General features: G+C 43.4%; 1 protein-coding gene across 1 annotated transcript in view; it reads right to left on the bottom strand.

Moving 5' to 3' along the window:
* Arhgef26 (Rho guanine nucleotide exchange factor 26) overlaps positions 1 to 23,572 on the bottom strand; it is a 109,531-nt gene that overhangs the window by 8,237 nt on the left and 77,722 nt on the right. Inside the window, exon 11 of the mRNA XM_075950584.1 lies at positions 5,469 to 5,678. Within this exon, the coding sequence (XP_075806699.1) occupies positions 5,469 to 5,678 (210 nt within the window). The remainder of the gene's footprint in view (positions 1 to 5,468; positions 5,679 to 23,572) is intronic.

Below are 23,572 nucleotides of genomic sequence, written 5' to 3'. Positions count from 1 at the left end.
CTGGTCTACAAGAGCTAGTTCCAGGACAGGCTCCAAAACAACACAGAAAAACCATGTCTCAAAAATAAATAAACAAACAAACCAACAAGTATTAAAGGGCAGTCTTATTTTTCCAACATTTTAAAAATAGAAGCGATCATTTAGAAAATAAGAGTAATTCAAATTTATAATTCTGTCACATGCAGACACACACACACCCCCCAAAGTCAGACTGACTGTGACGCGGTTAGCATGCTCCATCTGAAACGTGAGGGCTCAGTGTACGCTTCACCTGTTCAGAGAATCAAATGAAGGCTGTCATAGTTTGGTCCCCCATCCAATAAGTGTGTGTAACATTGTTATCTTCTCTCTGTGGAGCTGGAGAGACGACTCACTGGTTAAGAGCACTGGCTGTTCTTCCAGAAGACCAGAGTTCAATCCCCAGCACCCACATGGAAGCACACAACTCTGTAATTTCAGTCCCAAAAAATTGACACCCTCGCCCAGACAAACACGCAGGCAAAACACCAATATCCATAAAATAAAAATGAACAAAATCTCTCAAAAAATTTCTGTCCATTTCTACTTGAAATATCTTATTTGTTTATGAGAGGTGTCTTTCATGAGCATGGTTTTAATTTGGCTTAGAAGAAAAGAAACCGGTTGTTTGAAAAACACTATTCTCTTGCAAAAGATCATATTTTGACCTAGACTCTAGATTCAAGAAGGGGTAAAAAAAATACTGTAACCCGAAATATATTTTTCCATTATAGACTGTCTACTTTATATTGTGATTTTCCTAAAGGAAGGAAGATTGGCTCCGAGATACCATTTACAGTCTTATTCCATCCCTTTACTTCCTGTTGTAATTAAATCATCAAGTGAAGCAGGAAGAGACAAGGCTCCCTGCAAACAATGCCTCTTTGTCCCTGGCCCAGTACCGGGTGGTCTAGACGGCTGACAGCACCAGCCACACCAGTTAGACTCCCGCTTTCTCTGCGAGAGACATGCAAAGAAGGATCTCTGATTGTGGTTTACAACGATTCTGTTCTACAGTTACAGGGACGAGGTGAAGAAAGCGTATACCCCTCACTGAACACACACTAGATGTCTCATTCCTCCATACACTGGACCAGAAGGACGGCAAATGCAGGAAGCCAAGGACACCACCTGCTACCTACAGTCTGCTGCCTTTGGGAGCCGGAGCTGCCTGGGCTTCATTGTAGTGAAGGCAGACAAAGGGCACTCTCCATCTCCCACGGTCTTCTTGAAAGGTCTCGAGGGAAAAGATCTGACAGTAAAACATTCTTCCCTTGTCTTTTCTTGAGGAGTAGCTCTTTATATTTTTCAAACCCTTGTCTGATTAGCGGTAGAAACTTAAGGTTTGTGATAGCCCAACAGACCCAACACTGTGGACACCACTAGGCGTACATTCTACAAAATGGTCAGCAGTGTTCTCAGGAACAAAGGTTGAAGATCAGGAGGAACTATGGGGGAGGAGTTGCTCCAGCAGCAATGCTTATAGATGCCAGGAAACTAGGAAGGGGCCCGGGGGGAGTAGCACATCTTAAGGGGTGGGAGAACAGGCTTGAGCACTGGAGGGGTGGGCGATTGGGAAAATGGGAGCACGAGGGAGGGCAGCCGACATGAATAGTGTGTGGAACAGTAATGTGGAAACTAACATTTTTATAAGCCCATTAAAAGTGTAAGCTAAAATAAGTAAGAGTTGGAAAGGAGATACCGTTCCTCGCTAGAGAATTCTGCTCCTAGAAGCCATGGTTATGAAATAGGTATCACAGTATCACATGGAGAATCCTCTTTTGAGTTGTCCCAAGGGTCCCCCACATAATGCATGTTCTTGCCATTCTTCCTGGTTATCCACCGGAACTAGATGACAAGACGCTATTGCTGAAGATACCATTTATCTTGATTGCAAAATATAGAGAATTAATGTCAGAACTGAGCAGAAAGCTGCGTCCCTGATGGCTAGCTTCCAGGATGCTAGAGAATAAGCTGCCGGGAGAGAAAGGGCATCAACCTTGAACCCTATGAACTATAACAGCAACCACGCAGCAATAAGTGCCCACTGCTACTCTAACGGCACAACCATCATAGGGGCGACCAATGCTCTAAGGTCGGATGCGGGCCTGTTCCATGAGAGGAAAACCAAGGTTCACACTATGAGTTCAATCAAAAACCTGTTACTGGGGAAAACATATGCCATAAGAGGCAACATACTACTGTTGTTTAACTAAACTTAACTGAGTCAAACTGCTTTCTAAACACATGTTTATTCTCATAGACAAATGCTACCCTCAGCCCTTATCAGGGAAGCTTCTCTTTACAAGTAAACATTCAGGAATTCAGAGATGTTTTGTTGCTTGGGTAAGGGACAGTTGAGTGCACAGCCCTAAATGGGACATTCATAAAGCTCAGAAAATCCTGAGGTAGAAGCGATGGTAAGAACGTAAGAGCCAGTTGGTAGGGATGGAGAAAAGCGACAAAATGGCTGTGTCCTAGACATGGTACAGCCACTGTAATCATGTACTCATGGCAGCTGTGGTTGCTTTCACTGGGCTTGCACAAGGCTCGACCTGTCAACAATCGCAGATGGAAAGGGGGCTAATGTGGTGCAGCCCGCCCCTGCTGAACTACTTACTGGTCACTGACTGCTTCTGGGTGAGAACCATTGGTCAGCCCACAGATCTAACCAGTAGTTCACAAATCTCAGGTGCAAAGAACACTCTTTACACTGATCAAAACTGAGTGTTCAAAACCAGAGAGACCACGTCATAAAGACCTGGTAAGTGTGTGTGAGATAGGGATATCTAAGTTGATTCACACAGACCATAATGTGCACATTTTATAGTGCTCAATCAGTATGCTCAGCTTTTGTATTTCCAAGTGTAAGCTTAAAACAAATAAATAAAGAAATAAAAGAAAACAAAAAAGCCAGTAACTCACGACCAGTCTACAGATATCCACAGTATTTTGCTAGACATTTAAACTAATTGTGCATGAGAGTGTATGTGTTTTAAGGAAAGCACACTTGGGAGTCATTTACTTTTTACCTCTACCAGGACTATTTTGTATCTTGCCAGCATCTGTCTGATGGAGGAAGGTCATTCATTAAGTAATAAAGAAACTGCTTGGCCTCATAGGTTAAAACATAGGTGGGAGGAGTAAACAGAACAGAATGCTGGGAGGAAGAGGAAGTGAGCTCAGACTCTACAGCTCTGCTCTCTGGAGCAGAGACACCATGCTCCCCTCTCCCGGGCAGACGCACGCGATGAAGCAAGCCGCCAGGTCAGACATGCTGAATCTTTCCAGGTAAGACCAGTGCTACACAGTTTATTAGAAATGGGTTGATCGGGATATCAGAATTAGCCAGTAAGGGCTAAAGCTAATGGGCCAAGCAGTGTTTAAAAGAATACAATTTGTGTGTTATTATTTTGGGTAAAGCTAGCCGGTGGCGGGAGCTGGGTGGTGGAATGCAACCTGCAGCTCCTACTACATCTGTCTATTCATCTTCAGAATTTCTTGTTTACATTATGCCTTTAAATGTTTTGCCTGTACATATGTATGCATACTGCAAACAAGTCTGGTACTCACAGAGACCCAAAGAGTGTACTCCAAAGCCCTTGGAACTGGGCTCACAGATAGTTGTGAGTCACCAGGGGGGTGCTGGAAAGTGAACCCAGGAACTCTGAAAGAATAGCAAGTGCTCTGACCACTGAACAATCTCTCCAAACCCGGTCTATTCATTTATTTCTCAGCTGTATTTGAGGGCAGAGAAGGGAAGAGAAGAATGACAGTCACTCCTTCTGTTCCAGAAGAGAGACTTCTGCCCCGCCCCCCGTCCTTTCTGGAATGTTCTCTCGCTAGTAAAGAGAGAATGACCAATATGAGTCATACTCATGAGTTTGTGGGTGACATAACTAAATATTCTGAGAACATGTCTGATTCAGAAAATGGGTAACTGTTCAATCCAAGGCAAATCAAAGGCAAGAGAGCAGAACAGATTCTACGGTCTTGGTATGAAAAGAGCAGGACGTTGCCTTGGAATATGTAAGAAACAAGTGATGGAGATTTCATAAATTATGGATGAGCCGGTCAGGAAGAGCTCTGCAGTGCACTGGCGAAGCCTGAATGAAGAGCAAACTGAATAGAAGGGGACACAGGCGAAGCAGCACTCTCTGCATCTCTAAGTACAGAGGGGGCACTTCCATGAATTTTCTGGGACATCTGAGCAAGTATTAACCCCCAAAGAGTTTGAGCTTTTCTTAAAGTTACACAAAATCCAGCATATTAATTCCATTTTGTAAAGAGGTTCCCTCACACAAAGGACACCGAGTTCTGCCTCTGCTACCCAAGGCCTTCTAGGGTTGAACGATGCCTTTCCTTACTCCTAGCCCTGGGTATGTCCCGTGTTCGATTCCAGAAGCACAGCCCCAAGGATGCCCTCCTTTCGAAAGCAGCAGACATAAAAGGCAACGCTAGGAACTCTTGCGGGTTTTTCTACAGCCCCCGGGGAAGAATTGCGAGTCCATAGAGCAAGACTTCTCCGGCAAGAAAATACTTTAACATAAAGACTTAACTAGAGTTGGGGCTGTTATTCACTATTACCGGTTGATTCATTTTAACCTCTCTACATGGGGATGCTGACAGATGATCAGGTGATGGAAGGAAACAAGCAAGGACCAGAGAGGACCCAGACTTAGGGAATCCCTTTTCCTCCCTTGCTCTGTTCCCTGATCCAACATAATACTTGGTCTATGACTGTTCATGTGGGAGTGGACTGCAAACTAAGTGTGGGTGAATCTACGGGTGCACACAGAATGCATGATCTGCTTTCAGAGACTGGCTGGAAAGCAGAATCAGGAAATGTTTTCCTAGGCCAGGTATAACTCCGAGAGCCTCAGTGCTCTATCTGACTGATTCAATATTCACTTCAAATTCAGTCCCAAAAGAAAGCAGCATTTTCTAGGAGTCTCTAGAATTATTCTGCCCAAAGAGGGTGAGCCATTTTTCAAGGCTCCAAAGTGCAGCAGCTACAGGATGTTCATGTAAAATGTTAAGCAGCCATGTCTTAGCTTTTGGTACTAAAAGCAGCTTCTCTAGGGCTGCAGAAAGACAAACGGAGGTTGACGCGTAAAGTTCCAGAATATTCCAAATGAACTTCTGGAATGAATAAGAAAAAGAACTTTATCCTACTGTTTTTGTTTATCCAAGTGTCAGTATTTAAATAAAATGCATTTTTAATGAAAATGACACATCCATCAGGATGTACAGGGCTCAAAATGCAACATCCCACCCTAGAGATCCTCAGGAGATCGTATCTGCTAAAAGCACCTGGATGCTGTGCTCAGCGCACAGGAGGTATACAACAACAAAAATAAATACCAGCCGCTGTCTGTGTAGAGGAGGAGCAGGTGAGTGAAGAAGAGGGAGGTCGGGGAGCTCTGAGCCTTCGCCCTGTGTGCACTTACTGGGTCTCAGCCCCGAGCAGCATGTCCACCTTCTCATTGGCATGGTTGCTGAGGACCGTCAGAGTGAAGAGGTGCGTGGCCGAGCTCTGTCTTGAGTAAAGCATTGTGGAGGTAGTCTTCCCTGGGGAAGAATTAAGCTCCTCATTGTCACAAGATTCCACCAGCAGCTGATCCCTTAAGGAATAATCAGTGACGTTGTAACTCTCTTCACTAAAAGACAGGGGGAGAGAACATGTCAATTAGCAGCAATGACTGTGACAATGTCACACTTCATTCACGTCACATTTTTTTTTTTTTTTGAGAATTGGGCATCCAGAGGAAGGAGAGAATGACCTGTCTCATAACAGGGATCTGAATTTTACCTATTGATTACCAATCATGAGAAGCACCAATACTCTATAATATGTAGCACACATAAAGTACATCTCAGATAAAAGAGCAATGTATTTTTGAAAACACAGATCATTTCTTACACGGGCTTAAAAAAATCAACCTAAATCCAAGTTGGGTGCTTCTTGAGTACAAACTCTGAGAAATTTCTACCGAAGATCCAAGCATCTAGCAGGCAACACCGTGGGACTTGAGTTCCCACTTTAGGAAGAATAAACAAAGGTTAGATCTCTGAAAAGATGAAGCATTGAATAAATTAACCCAATCCAGAGCCCCCTAGGCTACATTCGCCACAGTTCTCTAATTGTTATAATCAGTGAGACTTGCATGCATTAGAGTTCATGAACGGGCCTCTCCCCAGCTTTTACACCCACCTTCAGCACAGAATGAAGAGGGGACTGTAAAACCCTGCCCATGCGCAGGTAGCCCAGCTTTCACCCCTTACCCCCAAATGACCACAGCAGAGGATGGAAGAAGAATCCCAGAGGTCTGCTTGCTCTGGCAAATGCCCACCTAATCCATCTTCTCTCACATTACAGACTCCCGTTTCAGACCATCAGACTCAATCATGTTGTGTGCCCATCCTTGCTTATCCACCCTCAGACTGTGAGCAAGGCTAATAATTCCCTCTCAGGACAGCTTGTTCCTGAATCCACCCTCAGACTGTGAGCAAGACTAATTCCCTCTCAGGACAGCTTGTTCCTGAATGCTTCCCACTGTGCCCTCCTGGAGTGCCCTTCCATAAGAGGTTCAAGAGAGTCTGAGGTCTCGGCTTCTGAACCCTTCCTCCACCTTCTAATCAATTAGCTTCTTCTAACAGAATCTTGGTCTCTCTAGGGGATGCCATAACCCCCGCTGTCTCTGCTCACTTCTAGAAAATTATCACTTCTGGCTCCCAGGAAGGACTAGACTTTGGAGTTCACACTATTAGTCTCTGTCCTAATCACAAATGTCTACATACTTCGGGGTCTCCCAATCCTCCCTTATGACTCCCAAACTTGTTGTCTGTCTCCAGCCTTACTTCCTTCTTTGCAGTCCATGATCAGCTCCTTGCGATCTGTCAGTTCTTTGACTTCCTCAGTGGCTTTCGGCCTGCTACCTCAGCCACCTCAGCCATGCTTTATCATTGCATCAAACACAGCCTCTCATCCATTTCCGTATCAGCTCCAAGACACACCGAATCTTACTGGCTCACCAAATCCTCATGCCCCAAACTTATTTTCACCTGCCAGTTCCTGCTCGTTGACTCTATGACCTTTTCCTCTGTTGGTTGATTAATTCCTCGTGCCCCCTCAGTCATGCATAGCAAATTACCTAGCCTGGAGTCCCTGTGCCCAGCTAAAATCATTTCTTGTACACAAGCTCATCTTCCTCGGCTGAAATTGCCTGGGAAATTCCAAATACAGCCCTCTGCTCTTTTCCATCCTTGCAGATAAACCTCAACTGAACTGCTCCAAATGACCCTACAATAAATTCTAACATACTCTAAAAACAATGATTATCTCATGGGATAGCAAATATAAGTATATGAACTGAGAAGAGCTGAAAGAAAACACACCCTGTGTCTAAATATACTCGGGCTTTTAGAACAAAACATTTTGTTCAAAGTTCTGAGGCCTGCTTTATTCAGTAGTAAACATTCTGCCTTGTAAACGACCTTGGAAAATTTCACAGTCTTTTTTTTTTTGAAGTTTAGTTTGATGGATTCTCCACTCAAAAGACAGCACATACAGGTTCCACCTCTCAAAACAGAACACACCCCTGACCAGATCTGTTGTTAGGGTCACGTCTGTATTTACTGGAAGTTCCCAAAGCTGTCCTGGGGCTGCCATGCCCAGGAATATAAAGAAGTTCTCACATCTACAATAAGACCTATAAAAGTGCACACTGTGCTCAAAGGAAGAAGGCAGGACAGAACACCTTACAATCAAACATGGCTGTATCTTTAAAAGATCTTGTTTACTAGAAACAAAGAAGTCAATTGTTTGCAGCACAGAAAATGTTTACAGTGTCAGGACATCTCAGACATAAATCTAACAGCCCAGGAGTCAGGATGTGTACACACACACACACACACACACACACACACACACACACACACACACAAGCAAGCATGCATGCGCAAACAAAGAGAGATAAAAGTGGCAGAGGGATAGAGAGGGACCCTATAATGTTTGGTCTTTGCTCCTCTTCATTTTCAGAATTCATACCTTTCAGGGTTTACCAAAATTAAAAAAAAAAACCCAGCTATCAAATTTCAAAAATGCTTTGAATTTTTTGAAAAGCATTTATTCTAAAAGAACAATAAGCTTTGGTATTTCAAGAGCCAATAACCAGCCATCACTAGGAAGTTAGACATCTTTCCCAGGGATCCGAAGTACAAAAGCACAGACCCATTGGCTCGAGGTAAGAAAGAGGCAGTGTGCGAACCAGCAGAAGACAGGGAAGACATCCCCTTCCCCAGAAAGGGTGGCCATAGAGCTGTGGGTGAAGTTTTAGTTTTTAGCAATCATTAAAGCCAGAAACAGATACATTTTTAAAATGTGCATTAAGTTTTCCTTTAAGCAACAAGTACAATGCCAGTGATTACTAGCTACGGTAGTTGTTTGAACCAGTTTAGACCAGTTAGCCCTTCAATTGTCTACTTTGGATGTTAAAACAGTGGTCATCCTATTCATAGTTAAGGAACTTCACCTCCGGTGTTAATCCAAACTGTGTCAGGATGGAGAACTTAGCTTGATCCAAAGCAGTCTCCAAGAAAGATGTTTTCTGTCTTTTGAGCACTTTTCGGTCACCTATCCAAAACCCACTATTATTTAGGTAGCAAACTTCTGCATCAGGGCCTAACACTTTTTTAAAAGTGGGTTTCTATGAAGTAAAGACCTGGTATCATGCAACAGTAGGAAAGTTAAATTGGTTATTTACCCTAATTAGCTACTTCCAAATCCAGTGAAACAAAAACTGACGAGCGGCTGGCTCCCTCTTGTAAGATACTTCTGGTGTGTTCTCTCACAGGCTCTCATACAGATATTTAACCTCCCAAAGGCTCACAATAATGGCCATTATCCCCCTGCCTCTGAGTCTGCTGCCTATTGCACAAAATTCATTCTTCTGTCAGTCAGCACATACAATTTCTCTGCAGCTCAGGAGGTCAGCTGATTACAGGGTGTGCTGGAGAAGGGAGCCTACCAACAGGCACCTCTAGTCCAGGCTTCCCTTCTGCTCTCTCAGGTCCCCGAAGGCTGAATGAAATGGGATAGAAACATTGCCTTTCCCCGGGGAGGTTGACTCTAATCAGACTTCCTTGTGTTTGTCTCCATCATTTAGCAAACACATGGTTGACACTGTTTCTGAAACAACTTGGATCATGTAATTAGGAAGTTGAATTGCTCACAGAAAAAGGCAAATGGAAAATCCACCTTTCCTTGCCTGAACGAGTTTACAGGGAGACTTCCTTCCATTGTGCCACAGGCACTCTGCTCTTGCAGCTGCTCAGGCTCCTGGCTCTGCGAAGTCATCTCAGCTCAAGTCCACAGAGTCCGCTGCTCTGCGTCTTCAGTGATGATGTGCCTCCCTGTTAAACCCACTTGAAGGCCTAGCAAATCCTGTCCACACTCTTCTTCTTTAAATTATCATCTTAAATAAAAGAAATAAATATCCGCAGAGAGCAGGCTATGAAGCTAATCACGCATCCGGTTATTTTCCCTTCTGGAAGGAATTCTGCGTTAAGACGTTCAGACAACGTCTGAATGCATGCCACACATCGCTGTGGTGTTGAGACAGGAGCCTGATTGTAAAGAGGTCCTTTTAGCTTTTTCGTGGTGCTGGGATGGATCCCCGGACCCCGCACAGGCTGGATCAGCACTGAACCAATGAGCTCCATCGCTGGCCCTCCCTTTATTAGTCGAATAATTATGGAGCACTTTAACTTCCTGTCCCATAGTTTCTGCAAAGGTTGGAACACTTCTCATAGTGGAAAATTATTTATTATTTATTTATTTGGATATCATTTCTTTTAGACCGGAAAGACATTTAAACACCACATATAAGAAGTTTGCGTTTAAAATACCCAAATGACACAGTACATGAACATCTGCAGCATTGAACACAGAAATAAGCACCCATTTAAGCCCAGATGAGGACAAAGGGACCTTGATTTACGGTTTTGTTCAACCTGGGTTTTCTTATTGGCTTAAGAAGAAAGTGTATACCATTAAGAACTGTGACAAGCTGGGACAATGAATGTGTTAGTGTGAGATGACTTTCTGCACAATTGACCTATTTCAAAGTAAAAGTAGAAAGAAAATAGGTTTCACATCAAAAGTGTACAGGCGTGAAAATTATCAGTATTGTCACTTCAGGTGTCTGTGGATGTCTGGGGTTCAATGAACCACTAAGTAATGGGATGTCTTCTTTATCCCACCAACTGCTGACTGTCTGTAGAATTCATTACTAGTTGAAGTATAACCACAAAGTGACCATGAATATTATGACTGAGAAAAAGAACTGCAAATAATAGCTCTCCTAAACATCAATGATCCAGTTGAATAGGATCCATGACGGCCAGTGAGATGGACTCAGGGATAAGGGTTACTCTGAGGAGCTGAGTTTTGTACCCAAGTCCAAATGGGAGAACTGAATCCTATAAGCTTTCTTTTGGCCTCTACACACATGCTATGGTAACATACACACACACTATTTAGTATTTGTAATAAAGTTTAAGATTAGATATAATTGATAAACCCAACTCATTTATAACATCAGAAAATCTGATGTTATAAATTTGATTGTAAAAATCAAATATTTACAATGATGCTTATCAGAATTTTCTACAAGAAGACAATCTTGATATAAAAAGGTATCTGTTCTTTCTAATGTAACTTATAATTTTAATCCAGTCAATCCATGCAAATCCAAACATGGTTTTGTAAGGAGAGCTGAAATAGAGGTGTTTATTTTAGACAATGTGGAAAAATAAACCTGCAGAAATAGCTAAAAAAAAAGACCCTACAGACTAGAGGAGAATGAATTGGCCCTTGGACATCCTAAGAAGACATTTATAAATCCATAGCAGTTCAAGGACCAGGACAGGGCATGATTTGACAGATGGACTAGTGAAATAGACTGATGAGTTCATACACTGATGAAAACATATTTAGGGACTTAATATAGGATACAGATGGTTTCTCAAACATGTGAGGAATTGATAACCATTAAATAATTTTGGGAGACTTGGAGAAACATCTGACATTGCTTAAAAATTTCCATTCAAATCCTTAGATTGTGTCTGTCAAAGTCTGTAAGCGTCATAACATGGTGAACAAGACAAGTCAGGTTTGCCTTGTGGTAAGACAGAGGCTTTTAAATATGTGTTGACCTTCTGGGGGACTTTCAGCCTGACCCTTACTAGCTATCATCCTAGAGAGCGACTTTTGCTGGCCAGAAAAGGAGAAAGGATGCTTGAGCAAAATGGATCTAGGCGGTGAAGGAAAGAAGTGTTGGCAGGGAAGGCCAAGGGCTGTGCTGTAAAGAGCAGCTTCCCTACTGTTTAAGGCACCAGAATGCTTGCATGCTTTACATACTGTTCTAAGAACCTATTCCATGGACCAAGAATGACTGGCAGAAGCCTAAGCAACACTTTCAACTGTTCCTTTCATAAACAAAGTTAAATTAAGAGAAAGTGGTGTTATAGAGATTTATCAAATATCCAAACAGCACACTGACTCCTAGCATATATTTTCAAGGTAGTGGCAAGGTTTTTCTTCTTTCTTTCTATCTTTCTTTCTTTCTTTCTTTCTTTCTTTCTTTCTTTCTTTCTTTCTTTCTTTCTTTCTTTCTGCCTATTCAGTATGCCTTTTCCATAGGTTTTATCTAAAACATTCATACGGCCTCAGTCCTAGAATCAAACAAACAAAAAACACTCCAGCACCAAGACAAAATCTCCTGAACTAGTAGTCGCTTGTGCTTCCTCAGACCAACACTCACAGACTAGGCAAATGGTTCCCCAAGGTCACCAGGGCCTAGCATCCCATGAAATACAGTGTCCAGGGCATTGGCATCATTCTTCTGGATGCCAACAGAGAAGTCGATGGGGGCATGCACCTGTGGCATTCTGAAACGCTATCCTCCCCAGTGCCTCCCATGGCATTTCCCAGGCACCCCTCTTCGGAGCTGTCCTACAGCCACCGGCTTTTCTCACAGGGATGTCATGGTCTGCCACTCTCCCAGGAGAGCTCAGGCCAGGAGCTTACCAGACTGCAATGAACGACAAGAACTCCTTTCTGTTTTCCTGAGGCTTATACAGGAGCTCTCCCTCTGCAGATTCCAGCTTGTTTCCCTGCTCATTCGGTAACATGACTTCAAAATCCCTATACTAGCTTCCATGCTTAACTGGCATTAAAATGCTCCCGTCAAACATTGCTGAGACAGAGGCCCTTGAACAATGCTGGAATTGAACAAAGCTAAGGGATTAAACAAAACAAAACAAACAAAACAAAAAGTGATCTACCTGGTTGAGACTGATTTCATACAAAGTGCGGCTTAGGACACAGCTAACAAGTAATTTTATGGAATTTTCAGAAGTAATGGATTTCAGCATGGCAGGCAGGCTTACAGAACTGACTCAGCCAGCCTGCTTAGAGCGAGCCCATCACACACCTGCTTGGTGAACCTGATCAGGGCTGCAACCCTCTCCATGCGTCACTGCTCGCTTGTGTACAGTGGTGGTATCAGCACCAAGGCAGCAGGTAGTTGCGGGGATTAAGTGAGACAATAGGTGTATAATTACGTCCTTGTCGTGCATAGCGCTTCGAATCACTCCTGGATCACACCCAATGTTAGCTATCAGTTTCTGTTGTTCTAACAGAATACCATCCATTTCCACTGCCTGGGAATGCCTCAAAGGCCTGATAATTATATATGCCCTGAAAATGGATGAGCAGACTAAGCAGGATTCAAATTAAATACTCATATCAGGAGAGTCATGATCTGCCAAGAGTCCTGACTAGCAAAGACGCGATATTTACATTGATACTGATTTCATTTTTTTTAAGATTTATTTATTTATTTATTATGTACACAGTGTTCAGCCTCCATGCAGGTGCCAGAAGAGGGCACCAAATCTCATTATAGATGGTTGTGAGCCACCATGTGGTTGCTGGGAATTGAACTCAGGACCTCCGGAAGAGCAGTCCGTGCTCTTAACCTCTGAGCCATCTCTCCAGCCCCTTGATACTGATTTCAAATAGCCTTTCTTATTCAGTTCCTCAAAATAGTTCTCAAGACTAACAAACATGCTACACACTTCCTACCCATTGTCCGGAGAATAACAAAGGGGAGAGGTAATGAGGCCCTCATTCGCTGGGATGAGAAGCATCTGTTGTGATTAACCCCCACCAGAAAAGAAGGCCAGAGTCCACAGGAGGGCCAGATTCCACAGCCCAGCAACTGCAACACCTATCATCCTTAACCAAGAGGAGACAAGTAGTTCTGAGAGCTGTGAGCCCCTTGCTAGAGCCCCCGCCACGGTCAGGAAGCATCAAGATCAGAGAACAAGCAGACAGCCTCTCACATAGGTAACAAGGTGACCCCAGATTATAGGAATCACCCCACTCTGGTTTAGGTGTATCGTCATTGATTTACATCACAAAAATGGAAAATGCAGTTGGGTTGTCCTTTACTATCCTGAAGGAACTCTCTAAGACGTTAAACCTGTGAATAACTTATGTCCCTCATTCAGAGCTGCGTATTCATATATTATATTTTCAAATATGCTCAGCATATCCTATAATAACTAGCACGCTATGGAAATAATTGTTATGCCCTACCATCTAAAGAATAACAATATGAAAACACCTGTACAAGTGCAATACAGCAACTCCCGCCCTAATTTGCCATCTACCATGGGCTGATTTCATGCCCATGGAGGCTGGCTAAACAGGAGGGTTCCCAAGTACGCAAGAAGAGAGGGTGCTGGAGAAAAATATCCCCACGAAAGCATTCATGAGTCACAGCTCTTTGGGAAGAATGAGGGTATGTCACTAGTTATCCCTGCCCTGATGGCTGAGATGGGTGATGGGGAAAGACAGGCACTTATTCCTAAAAAACTCTAATTTCAAAGGTCAAAAGTTCAGGCCTAGTCCTGCAGTATGCTATAGTCTTCTGAAGTGAAACATGACCTGAAGATTTCAGACTAGTTTTTAAACAGTAAAATGTAGTGCACAGCAGTAATTTGATTTGTGGCAAGACTTTTTAGAGAGACAAACACAATGCTGAAATTAGTATTGATCGCCTCAGTTACTTCATAGGGATTACTGAAATAGCCAAGACTCTGTGTGCACTGTCTTACAGAATTTTAACACATTCCACAATAAAGATGACATTATTACTCCTATTTTACAGATAGGGACACTAAGATGCTGAGAGGCTGAACCTGCTTCGTGCAAGGTCACATGGCCAGGAACTGAACCTTACTCTTTCTGACCCTACACATTGACAGTGAGCTGCTTAGATGCCTCCACCAGGGAGTAGGGATGTCAATTCTCCTTAGAGACACAGAGGAAAATTCTTTGGGATGCTAGAGCAATAGTGTGGGGCAGTGAAGAAAAATAAAAGATGAAAATTATTTTTCATTTCTCACTGTCTTCAATATGGGAGCAAATGCCACAGTGATCAGTAGCACATATGCTTAGTAGTATACCTGGAGTAAAAATGATTTGAATCTGAATTCTTTAAGTGTGATTTCCCAAGACTTTTTTTTTCTGCAGAGAAAAACAACTTATATCAGGTGGCTTCAGTTTTCTATAATAGGAAAGAACACTACCATGGAAAAACTTATGACAGGATGGAACTAGGCCAGGACAGTTCCTGGGAGCCTGCACACTCCCTGAAGCCACTGGGCATTCAACGCTGATAAGAACTGAGTTCTAGAGTAAGACCCTGACCTCGCAATGGTGACCTGGTGGTAGTACTACAGCAAACTCATCTTCTAAGCCCCAGGATTTGTTACAGAGCTGATGTATGTTTGTAAGATTTAAGAAGCAGGCATCAGGGAGAGGAATCTCTCCTTTAAAGGGAGTGCTGTGAAGGAGAAACCCTTTACACTGGCGGCTCGAGAATGGCGGTGCAGTGGGAAACCTGCAGACATGATTCAGCCCCGCAATGGAAAATCACTTTTAAAATGGTGTAACAAAACATATTCCATCAGGAAAAGAAAGCCCACAGAGGGGACAGAACCTTTTTCAGCTATACATCAGACAGAAGATTAATATTCAAAATACAAAATACAAAGATCTCAACAAAACAAAACAAAACAAACAAACAAACAAAAAGACTCAAGAAAGCAAATGACCTAATTTAAAAAGCAGGCTTTGGATCCAAAAAGGTAGCTCACAAATAAAGAAACAAAAATGGCTAAGAAATGGGTTGTGTTCAGCATCTTTAGTGACTAGGGAAATGAGAAGTAAAGCTACTTTGAAATTTTATCTAATCCTGGTCATAATGGCTGAGAGGAAATGAAATTGATAACAAACACAGTAAGGGTGTGAGGAAAGAGAACCCCTGTTGACTGTTGAAAGGACTACAAACTGGTACAGACACCCTGAATCCATGTGGGAAACTCTCCAAAAGCTCCAAGTAGCTTCACTATACAGCTCAGCCCCTCTATAACACTCCTCAGCACGCACCAAAAGGACTTGGTATTCTACTACAGAAATACTCGCTCAGACATTCTCAGTGTTGCTTTATGCACAGCAGCTAGGAAATGGAAACAACCTGCATGTCCCTTGGCTAATAAAGTGACAGGGAAAATGTGGTGTACACACACTATGGAAAACTACTCGGCTATCAAGAAAAATGAAACTTGCTGGCAAATGCAAATTTATGATGCAATTTTGCATAAAACGCAAATGCAGGAACTAGAAAATATTATATTGAGGGAGGTAACCCAGACCCAGAAAGATGGATGTTGAATGTTCTTACTTGTGGATCCCAGCTCTGAATCTTTAGATATGTATAACCCTGATTAACCATAGAAACCAGAAAGGTAGAAAGAGACCATGAGGGGGGAGAAGGGGCTTTAGAGAAGGGGTATTGGGATGCTCAGAAGGGGACAAGGGGAAAATGGGGAGGGGCTTTAATTAGGGAGGACAGAAGAAGGATAATACAGGGGGGAGTGAAGAAAAAAGGAAGATAACACTAAGGATGCTTTAAAAGATATAGGGAAACACTTTATACACTTACTTAAATATGCATGCATGAGTGTTTGCCTATATGTGTGTGGTTTAAATAGGGTTCTGCCACATGGGGTGGCAATGTTCCCCTTAAAGCCAACAGATATTCTAAAAAAAAAATATCTTCCAGGCCTACCTAATCAAGGGAAACTTCCCTTCTATTTGTTGGTTAGGGGGACTCCAAAAGACTCCCCAAATAATAGAGGCTATTGGTGTTGCCTTTGTCTCCCAGAACTTGAAGGTAAAATCCTCTTGTTGAAGACACCACACACTTTGCACACAGGACTTGAAGACATAGAAGCACAACTGACCCCAACTGATATATGCACGAGGCAACCCCCAAATTGAAGGAAACATTACAAAAGAGAGACTGCTAGAGGCCGAGAATGAGAAAGCCCATTGAGAGATAGTATCTTCTAGACACGATCAAGGAAGCTGCACCCAGGAAAGTTCAACAACAAGGATGCATAAATAAGACCATCATAAGGACATCAGTCAACATGCCAGTGTGGGTAAGAAAAATGTCACAAGGCATCTAGTTCTCCTAGATGAAGAACTACAGGCAAAGGGAAGGGGAATCAGTTTTTTCCAGTTAGGAGCCTCCTGATAGGCGATCTAATTCCAAACACGAGTACATTCAAACAACACAAAACAGATGCAATAGTTTGAAATATTATACATCACTTGTATGTATAGCAATAATAAAAAGAAAAAGGTCATAAATTTGCGAGAGTATGGGATAGAGACATGGAAGGAGCTGGACAGGGAAGAATAGAAATTATATAAATACAGTACTCGGATATGAAATGCTCAAAACTATTTGGAAAATCCTGAAAGCTTTCTACACTATTTTTTCTAACAACAAAAAATGTGGGAATATATATTAGGAAAATGAAATCATGAAATAATGAAAACGAATTGAGCCTCAGCTATTATAGAGACTCGTGCCACCAGAGATCTGATGAAAAGCTTTAAAAATGCATAGTTTGAGCACCCTGGGCCCAAACAGCATGGTCAGAAGGTTTTAGAATTTAGAATTTTTCAGATTGAGAGTATTTGCGTACATTGAATGAGCTATTGGCGGGGGGGGGGGGGGGGACAGTACTAAGGTATGATCCAAAATTACTAATATCTCACATATAACTTCATACACAGCTGAGGGTCAAAATATATATTATATAACCTGTCCCTTAGTTTTCATATTTTTAATTTATTCTTTAAGAATTTCATCAGTGTGCATCATGTACTTGGATCATTTCCACCCCCATCCCCCATTTCCTTGTTTCCTCTCCTACAGGATCTAAGCACCCATAGCTGCACACTTTTCTGCTGGGCTGCTGGTAGGGATGAATGGGTAAAGGGGCTTGCTGCCAAGCCTAGCAAACTGATTTCAATCCTGGAGCCCAAATGGTGACAGAGTGGAGCACGGACTCCTGCAAGTCGTCGTCAGAACACAACAACGCGCGAAGGGAAGCTGCACGGCATGGGACTTCCTGCTCTCTGGCTCTCCTGCGATTTTAGATTGTCTGCAGCGATTCGGATTTCAGAATGAGAGATGCTCAACCTTAGGTGTTTCCATCAGTGTCGTTCTCTGTAACATGACGAGGATTGTAGGGGACCGCGACAATGGTGCTGTATGGCATACACGTTCAGAGTAGCGTGAAGTGCAGGCAACACATGTTCACCGTACTGCGCTTCTCTGTGACCACTGCTCTAACTAGAAGTAGTCACACGGCTGATGGGTGTGAGGGCAGGTAATTAGGAGGTGAATGGAAAACAAGCCAAGACGACGTAGGTTTCGGCATGCTTCTGATACTATGGCTAGCACTCTGACAACGCCCATCTACACGTCAGCTTAAGTGTCTGGCAGGTGCACCTGGGCTGCTAGGAACAAAGAAGCCCCTGCCAAGCAGATACTCAGTGAGCCACAGACAAACGGCCAGTGTTAGAGAGGATGCGAGTCTAAAGCTTCTGTCACTGCTCCTCATCATCCATCCATCCTAAAGGCAAGGTGTTAGGACTTCACAGAACTCTTCTCATTCTCCCAAGAAACTTGTGTTAAAGGGTGACCTACAGGAAAGGGGTTCTGAGGTGTGGCTGTCACTGTCTAGTACCTAATCGGCTCTGGCGTCACTGACTCAGCTCTGGCTTCATTGACCCAGCTCAGGGACACTGCCTGACTGGACCAAAAGAAGCATTTCTCTTCTAGTCCTTTCTGACAAGTTTGCTCTGGATCCTGTCTGTGGAGCTTTCCCCAGCCAACACAAAAGGAAAAGCCATTTAAGGAAAGCTGCCCTTTGGGCAGTCATTTCTACATAGTTTCCTATAATTGGATGGCACCCTGCTGCTGCAGACACCGGCAAGCATGATGCTCTATTCATAGGGCCAGAAAGCAAGCCTGGATCCAGCATTAGCTGTGGATAGGAAGGGGCTGAGCTTTGGATAATGAATGAGCCTGGTTTCCAATCCTCATGTATCACTTGAAAAACCCACCATCGCTATTATTCGAGCTACTGTGATTTGGGAATTCTGCTGAAAGCGTAGTGAATGATCCAACAATGAGTTTCCCAATGAAGACGAGAACGTGCATGGTTTCCCAAATGGGCTTCATTTCTCTGGCTTTGTCTTTGGGCTGAGAGTGTGAGAGGGGGTGATAATTCAGTATTTCTACTTCCTAAAGCCTTCGATATGAAGACACATTTACTGGTAGCCTATAACACTCATCAATGCTATAATAAAAATCAGAAGCAAATAAAGATGGCCTCTGTGGAGTAGTTTTATGAATTGAAGCTATGTGGCATTTACAGAAGTATATGGGTGATGTTCCAGAAAATGTCAGAAGCCACATCACTTACTAGGCAGAGTCTATTTTTTTTAATCAAGATTAAGTTATTACTGTTTATTTAGGAACTGGGATATAGCTGAGTTGACAGAGGTCCTGCCTACCCTGTACAAAGTCCTGGGTTCTATTCCCAGGAGTATATAAAATTGCGGTGGTTCACACCCATAATCCTAACACTCTGAAGGTAAAGGCAGGAGGATCAGGAGCACAGTGCCATCGTTGGTTACAGGGTGAATTTGAAGCTAGCCTGAGATATGTGCTGAAAGGAAGGAAGGAAGAGAAAGAGAAAAAGAAATAGCACGAAAGTTTATTATTTATAAAGACAATACTCCAAACAAAGGAAGACATAAATATCCTTCCTCAAGTCTGAGCCAAAGCAAAAGTGAATAACAAGGATACAGAAGGCTCACACACACACACACACACACACACACACACACACACACACACACACACACACACAAATAGCCACACATCAGCCGCATCTAGTCTGCCTAAGACACCATAGATGTCCTCAAAAGGACTCCCAGGAGAAATAGTCTGGATCATTACACCATCAACAACTCCTTAGGAAACCAGCTCCACCATGAGGAAGACAGAAGACAACTCGAGGACAAGGCCAGACCAAGCCAGTCTCCAGAAGTTCCAGACATGAGACAGAATGAATAGGGCATCCATGCAATGGGGCTTCTGTTTGGCTACCTGTGGTGGTTTGGGGCGGGGGGGACAATGACCCCCACAGACTCATAAGGAGCCACACTGTCTGAAAGGTATGGCCTTGTTGGAGTAGGTGTGGCCTTATTGGAGGAAGTATATCGCTGGGGGATGAGGTTTGGGTTTTCAGAAAGCCAAGTCAGACCCAGTCTCTTTGCCTTCTGCAGTAGATCCAGATGTGGAATTTTTAGTTCTATCTCTGGTACCATGTCTGCCTGCACGCTACCGTGCCCTGCCATGGTGACATGTAGCCCAGCCTCATTTCAATGTTGTCCTTTATAAGAGCTGCTGTGGTCATGGTGTCTCTTCACAGCAACAGAACATAGGACAGCATCAGTCTGAGTGGCTCGTCCTCAGCAAATACTTGTCATACGAGCATTCTTACAGCTAAGTGCCTGGTTTCAGCACAAGAGACATAAAGGTCAATATGAGACACAGGCTCACAGTGGACATTAAATGTTACAGCCAGGAAAGTGTCCAGTTTTATCAGATCACAGGGAGGCAGAAAACAGGGGATGTGGCCATTAATGTAAGCCTAAACGATGAGAAAGTTGCCTAGAGAAGGTCTGAAGTGAGGGGAGGGCAGAGGGGAAGCAGTCCAGGTAGAGAGAGAAACCTGTGCTAGGGCTGGCATCTAAAGTGGGGTGAAGAGGCACAGATGCAGGACGAGGACAATGAGGAGGAGATGGAGATGGATGTGCTTGTAAGGCATTTGTGCTGAAAGCAAGATAAGACACGGAGACTAAGTTTTACAAAGGGTGAAGCTAAGTAGGCTCATTTTTAAAACACATTCTGAATGTGGAGAGTCAGGAGCAAGGAGAGGAAGTGTCTGGTGCTTGTTGGGTCTATCTTGTCGGAAGAAATGGAGAGCACTGGCAGAGGGCGGTGGTGATGTGGAAGAGAAGGATTTCACAAGCTGCACAGAACTCCAGCTACGCTGAAGGCTGTGACAAACCAACTGCCTGTGGGAGCCCAGCAAACCCAGACAGGAAGGTTACCTTTTAGGTTTCCCATGGTCCCATGGCAGAGGGGCCATTTACTAAGAAGGGAATGGAGCCGGGAGAAGGTGAGAGGTGATGGGAAGGATTTGAATATGAGCAATCTGTGAAACCACCAAACAGAGACGTTCAAGTCGTATGACCATGACAATATTCTGAAAACTATTTTAGAAAATGGAGTGACTTGGTGTAGAAGAAACATTGGTCCTGAGCTACCTTAGACCATCACTGCGCATTTCTTAATGGTGTTTAAGTGAGGAGGCAATAAGGGGCCAGGCATGTAGTGCGGTTGGATTGTATGCTGCAAAGAAGAAGGGTGGAGTCCTAACTCCTGGCACTTTGGGTTTTGTTTTTTTGTGTGTTTTGTTTTTTGAGACAGGGTTTCTCTGTAGCTTTGGAGCCTGTCCTAGAAACTATCTCTTGCAGACCAGGCTGGCCTCGAACTCACAGAGATCCACCTGCTGCTGCCTTCCGAGTGCTGGGATTAAAGGCATGTGCCAACACCACCCGGCACTCCTGGCACTTTGAAAGCTGCCTTATTTAGAGATAAATCCTTTGCAGATGTAACCCAGTCATACCAGATTGGAGTAGGCTCTGCATCCAGTAACTCAGCAAAGAGAGGTGGGGGCTCAGAGACACACAGAGGCACAGGCAGAAGAGAAACAGGTCATATGGAAAGGCAGGAAAACTGGAAAGAATGCCTGGAGTCACTGGGAACTGGAAGAGGTGAGGCTAGCCCTTCTGGACCCTTAAGTCATTCATTTTTTTTTAGTACTATAATACAGCAGCTATAAAGAGACCAACCATGAATGAAAAGATGGTAAACTGTCTCCCAGAGTTTGAGAGTTTTAACCAACTAAGGTCTTAGATTAGGGCCAAACGTACATAACTTCATAAGGCTGAACATGTGGGTAGAATCAACAGCCAGCTTATTGTGTTATTCTTGGCATGTATCAGCTACAAAATGATAGTACATATCAACCCACTACTATCTGATAACCTATCATGTTTATAATGCATTATTTCTATTACTGCTGTGTCAAGCCATGCACTGACAGGCGCCTGGTGTAGGAGGTCCTTCTGTTTATGTGTTGTGCTTTCATTGTTAATGAATAAAGAAACTGTCTTGGCCTTTTGATAGGGCAGAACTTAGGTAGGAGGAGAAGACAGAACTGTGAATTCTGGGAGGAAGAGAGCAAAGACAGACATCATGGAGCCACCAGAATCAGACATGTTGAATCTTTCCTGGTAAGCCACTGCCACATGGCAATACATAGATTAATAGAAATGGGTTAAATAAAGGTATAAGAGTTAGTCAATAAGATGTAGGAGCTAATAGGCCAAGCAGTGTTTTAATTAATACAATTTCTGTATGGTTATTTCGGGGCTAAGCTAGCCGGGCGGCCGGGATGAACAAGCGGCTCCTTCCCCTGCAACCTGTGTCAACAGTACTGAGAAAGCAAATCTGGGTGTTCTGAAGAGGCTTCCACCTAGGGAAGCATTAGGCAACTTTCCTGGAGATGGTTTTATTACCACAATGGGAAGAAGTGATATTAGCAAACAGTGGAAAGAGACCAGAGATTCTGTTTAATACTACATCACAGGATTCCCCGCCCCCCCTCCCCCAACAAAGAAGCACAGGCCCTATATCAACACTGCTGAGGTCAGAATCTAGTGGGGTCTAGGTAGCTTCCAGTCCCAGCTTCAAGCACCAACGAATTCACTTTCTGATCAAAAGAAGTCAGATTAGATTTATCCCTTTGAAATTTGGCAGAATAAACTATTAATAAAATGACTAACTAGCAACCCAGATAGGATAAAAAAAAATTATGTTTTCTTCCAATCTAAAAAATGTGAAAAAAGAAATAAAAAGAAAAAAACACTATCTTTGAAGACAACTCCATGGGGCTAAACCATCAAGTCCTGCTCTGCAAATACCAGCTATATGGTGAAAGGCCACACACTCAGCAAGCTAGGAAATGTGTATAGTACGCCCTATGCAGCAGTCTGGAATGGAGGAGAAAAAATAGCGGTCCCCCATAGAACCAGTCTCAGTAGGTAGAAAGAAAGCCTTCCCGTGCAACAAGCTACTGGCATCCATGCTAAGCTCCTTGCTGGAACCTTATAGTTTCAGTCAGTCCGTGGGTGGTTGAATTAGCCACAGAGAGCGGGCACAGATAAGGAGCCCTTATCTCTCTGCCTTGTAGATAGTCTGAATTATTGCCTGACTCCAAGCAGCTACATCTCCTTCACCACTGCCTCTGGCATGCAAAGCATCTGCAGTTGCCTCCTTGACGCTACTGTGTAAATACAGCAGCACATACTGTACATTTCACACTCAGCCTGCTTAGCCAGCCTCTTCCCCGCAGACTCGTGTCCGTGAACCAGCAGTTTCCACGGGTATATCCTCAGCTGGGAGGACTTCGGACATTCGACGAACTTATTGACAGGGCAAGAAAATGCCAGTTTTGGCAAACGTTAATTAGATGCTCGGGGTGCCCTTTCCGCTGGGAAAATATGCCTTGCTCTTTCTGTCATTCGGATTATAATTTCAATAACATACTTGGGCCCACGAATTTGGCGTAGCTGTATCAACACGAAATGTAATGGCAAAGCCACCTGTGAGGAGGAAAATCAGCTGCTGAGCGAGAAAACATCTGCCCGAATTCTGCATTTACTGACTAGCTCTGTGCAAGTTCAAGAATAAAAGCTGCACTATCCTGCTTTTAGAACGGCCTCTAAAGATAACTCTCGCCAATTTATCAGTCAACAGTTAAAACGACTCTAATATTTAAAACTGGCAGGGTTTTGTGAACCTTTATTTTATCATTCAACTCAGAAGATTAGATAAAATTGTGGGTCCACGTGGGGAGACAGCTGGAAGATGTTAGAAATCAAGAGTCTGACACACATCATTGTACCCCCTAAAAC

Source organism: Microtus pennsylvanicus, chromosome 16 (genome assembly GCF_037038515.1).
Source record: "Microtus pennsylvanicus isolate mMicPen1 chromosome 16, mMicPen1.hap1, whole genome shotgun sequence".
NCBI classification, from domain to species: domain Eukaryota; kingdom Metazoa; phylum Chordata; class Mammalia; order Rodentia; family Cricetidae; genus Microtus; species Microtus pennsylvanicus.
Note: the sequence above shows the minus strand (reverse complement) of the source record. Positions and strands in the feature narration are given on the sequence as shown.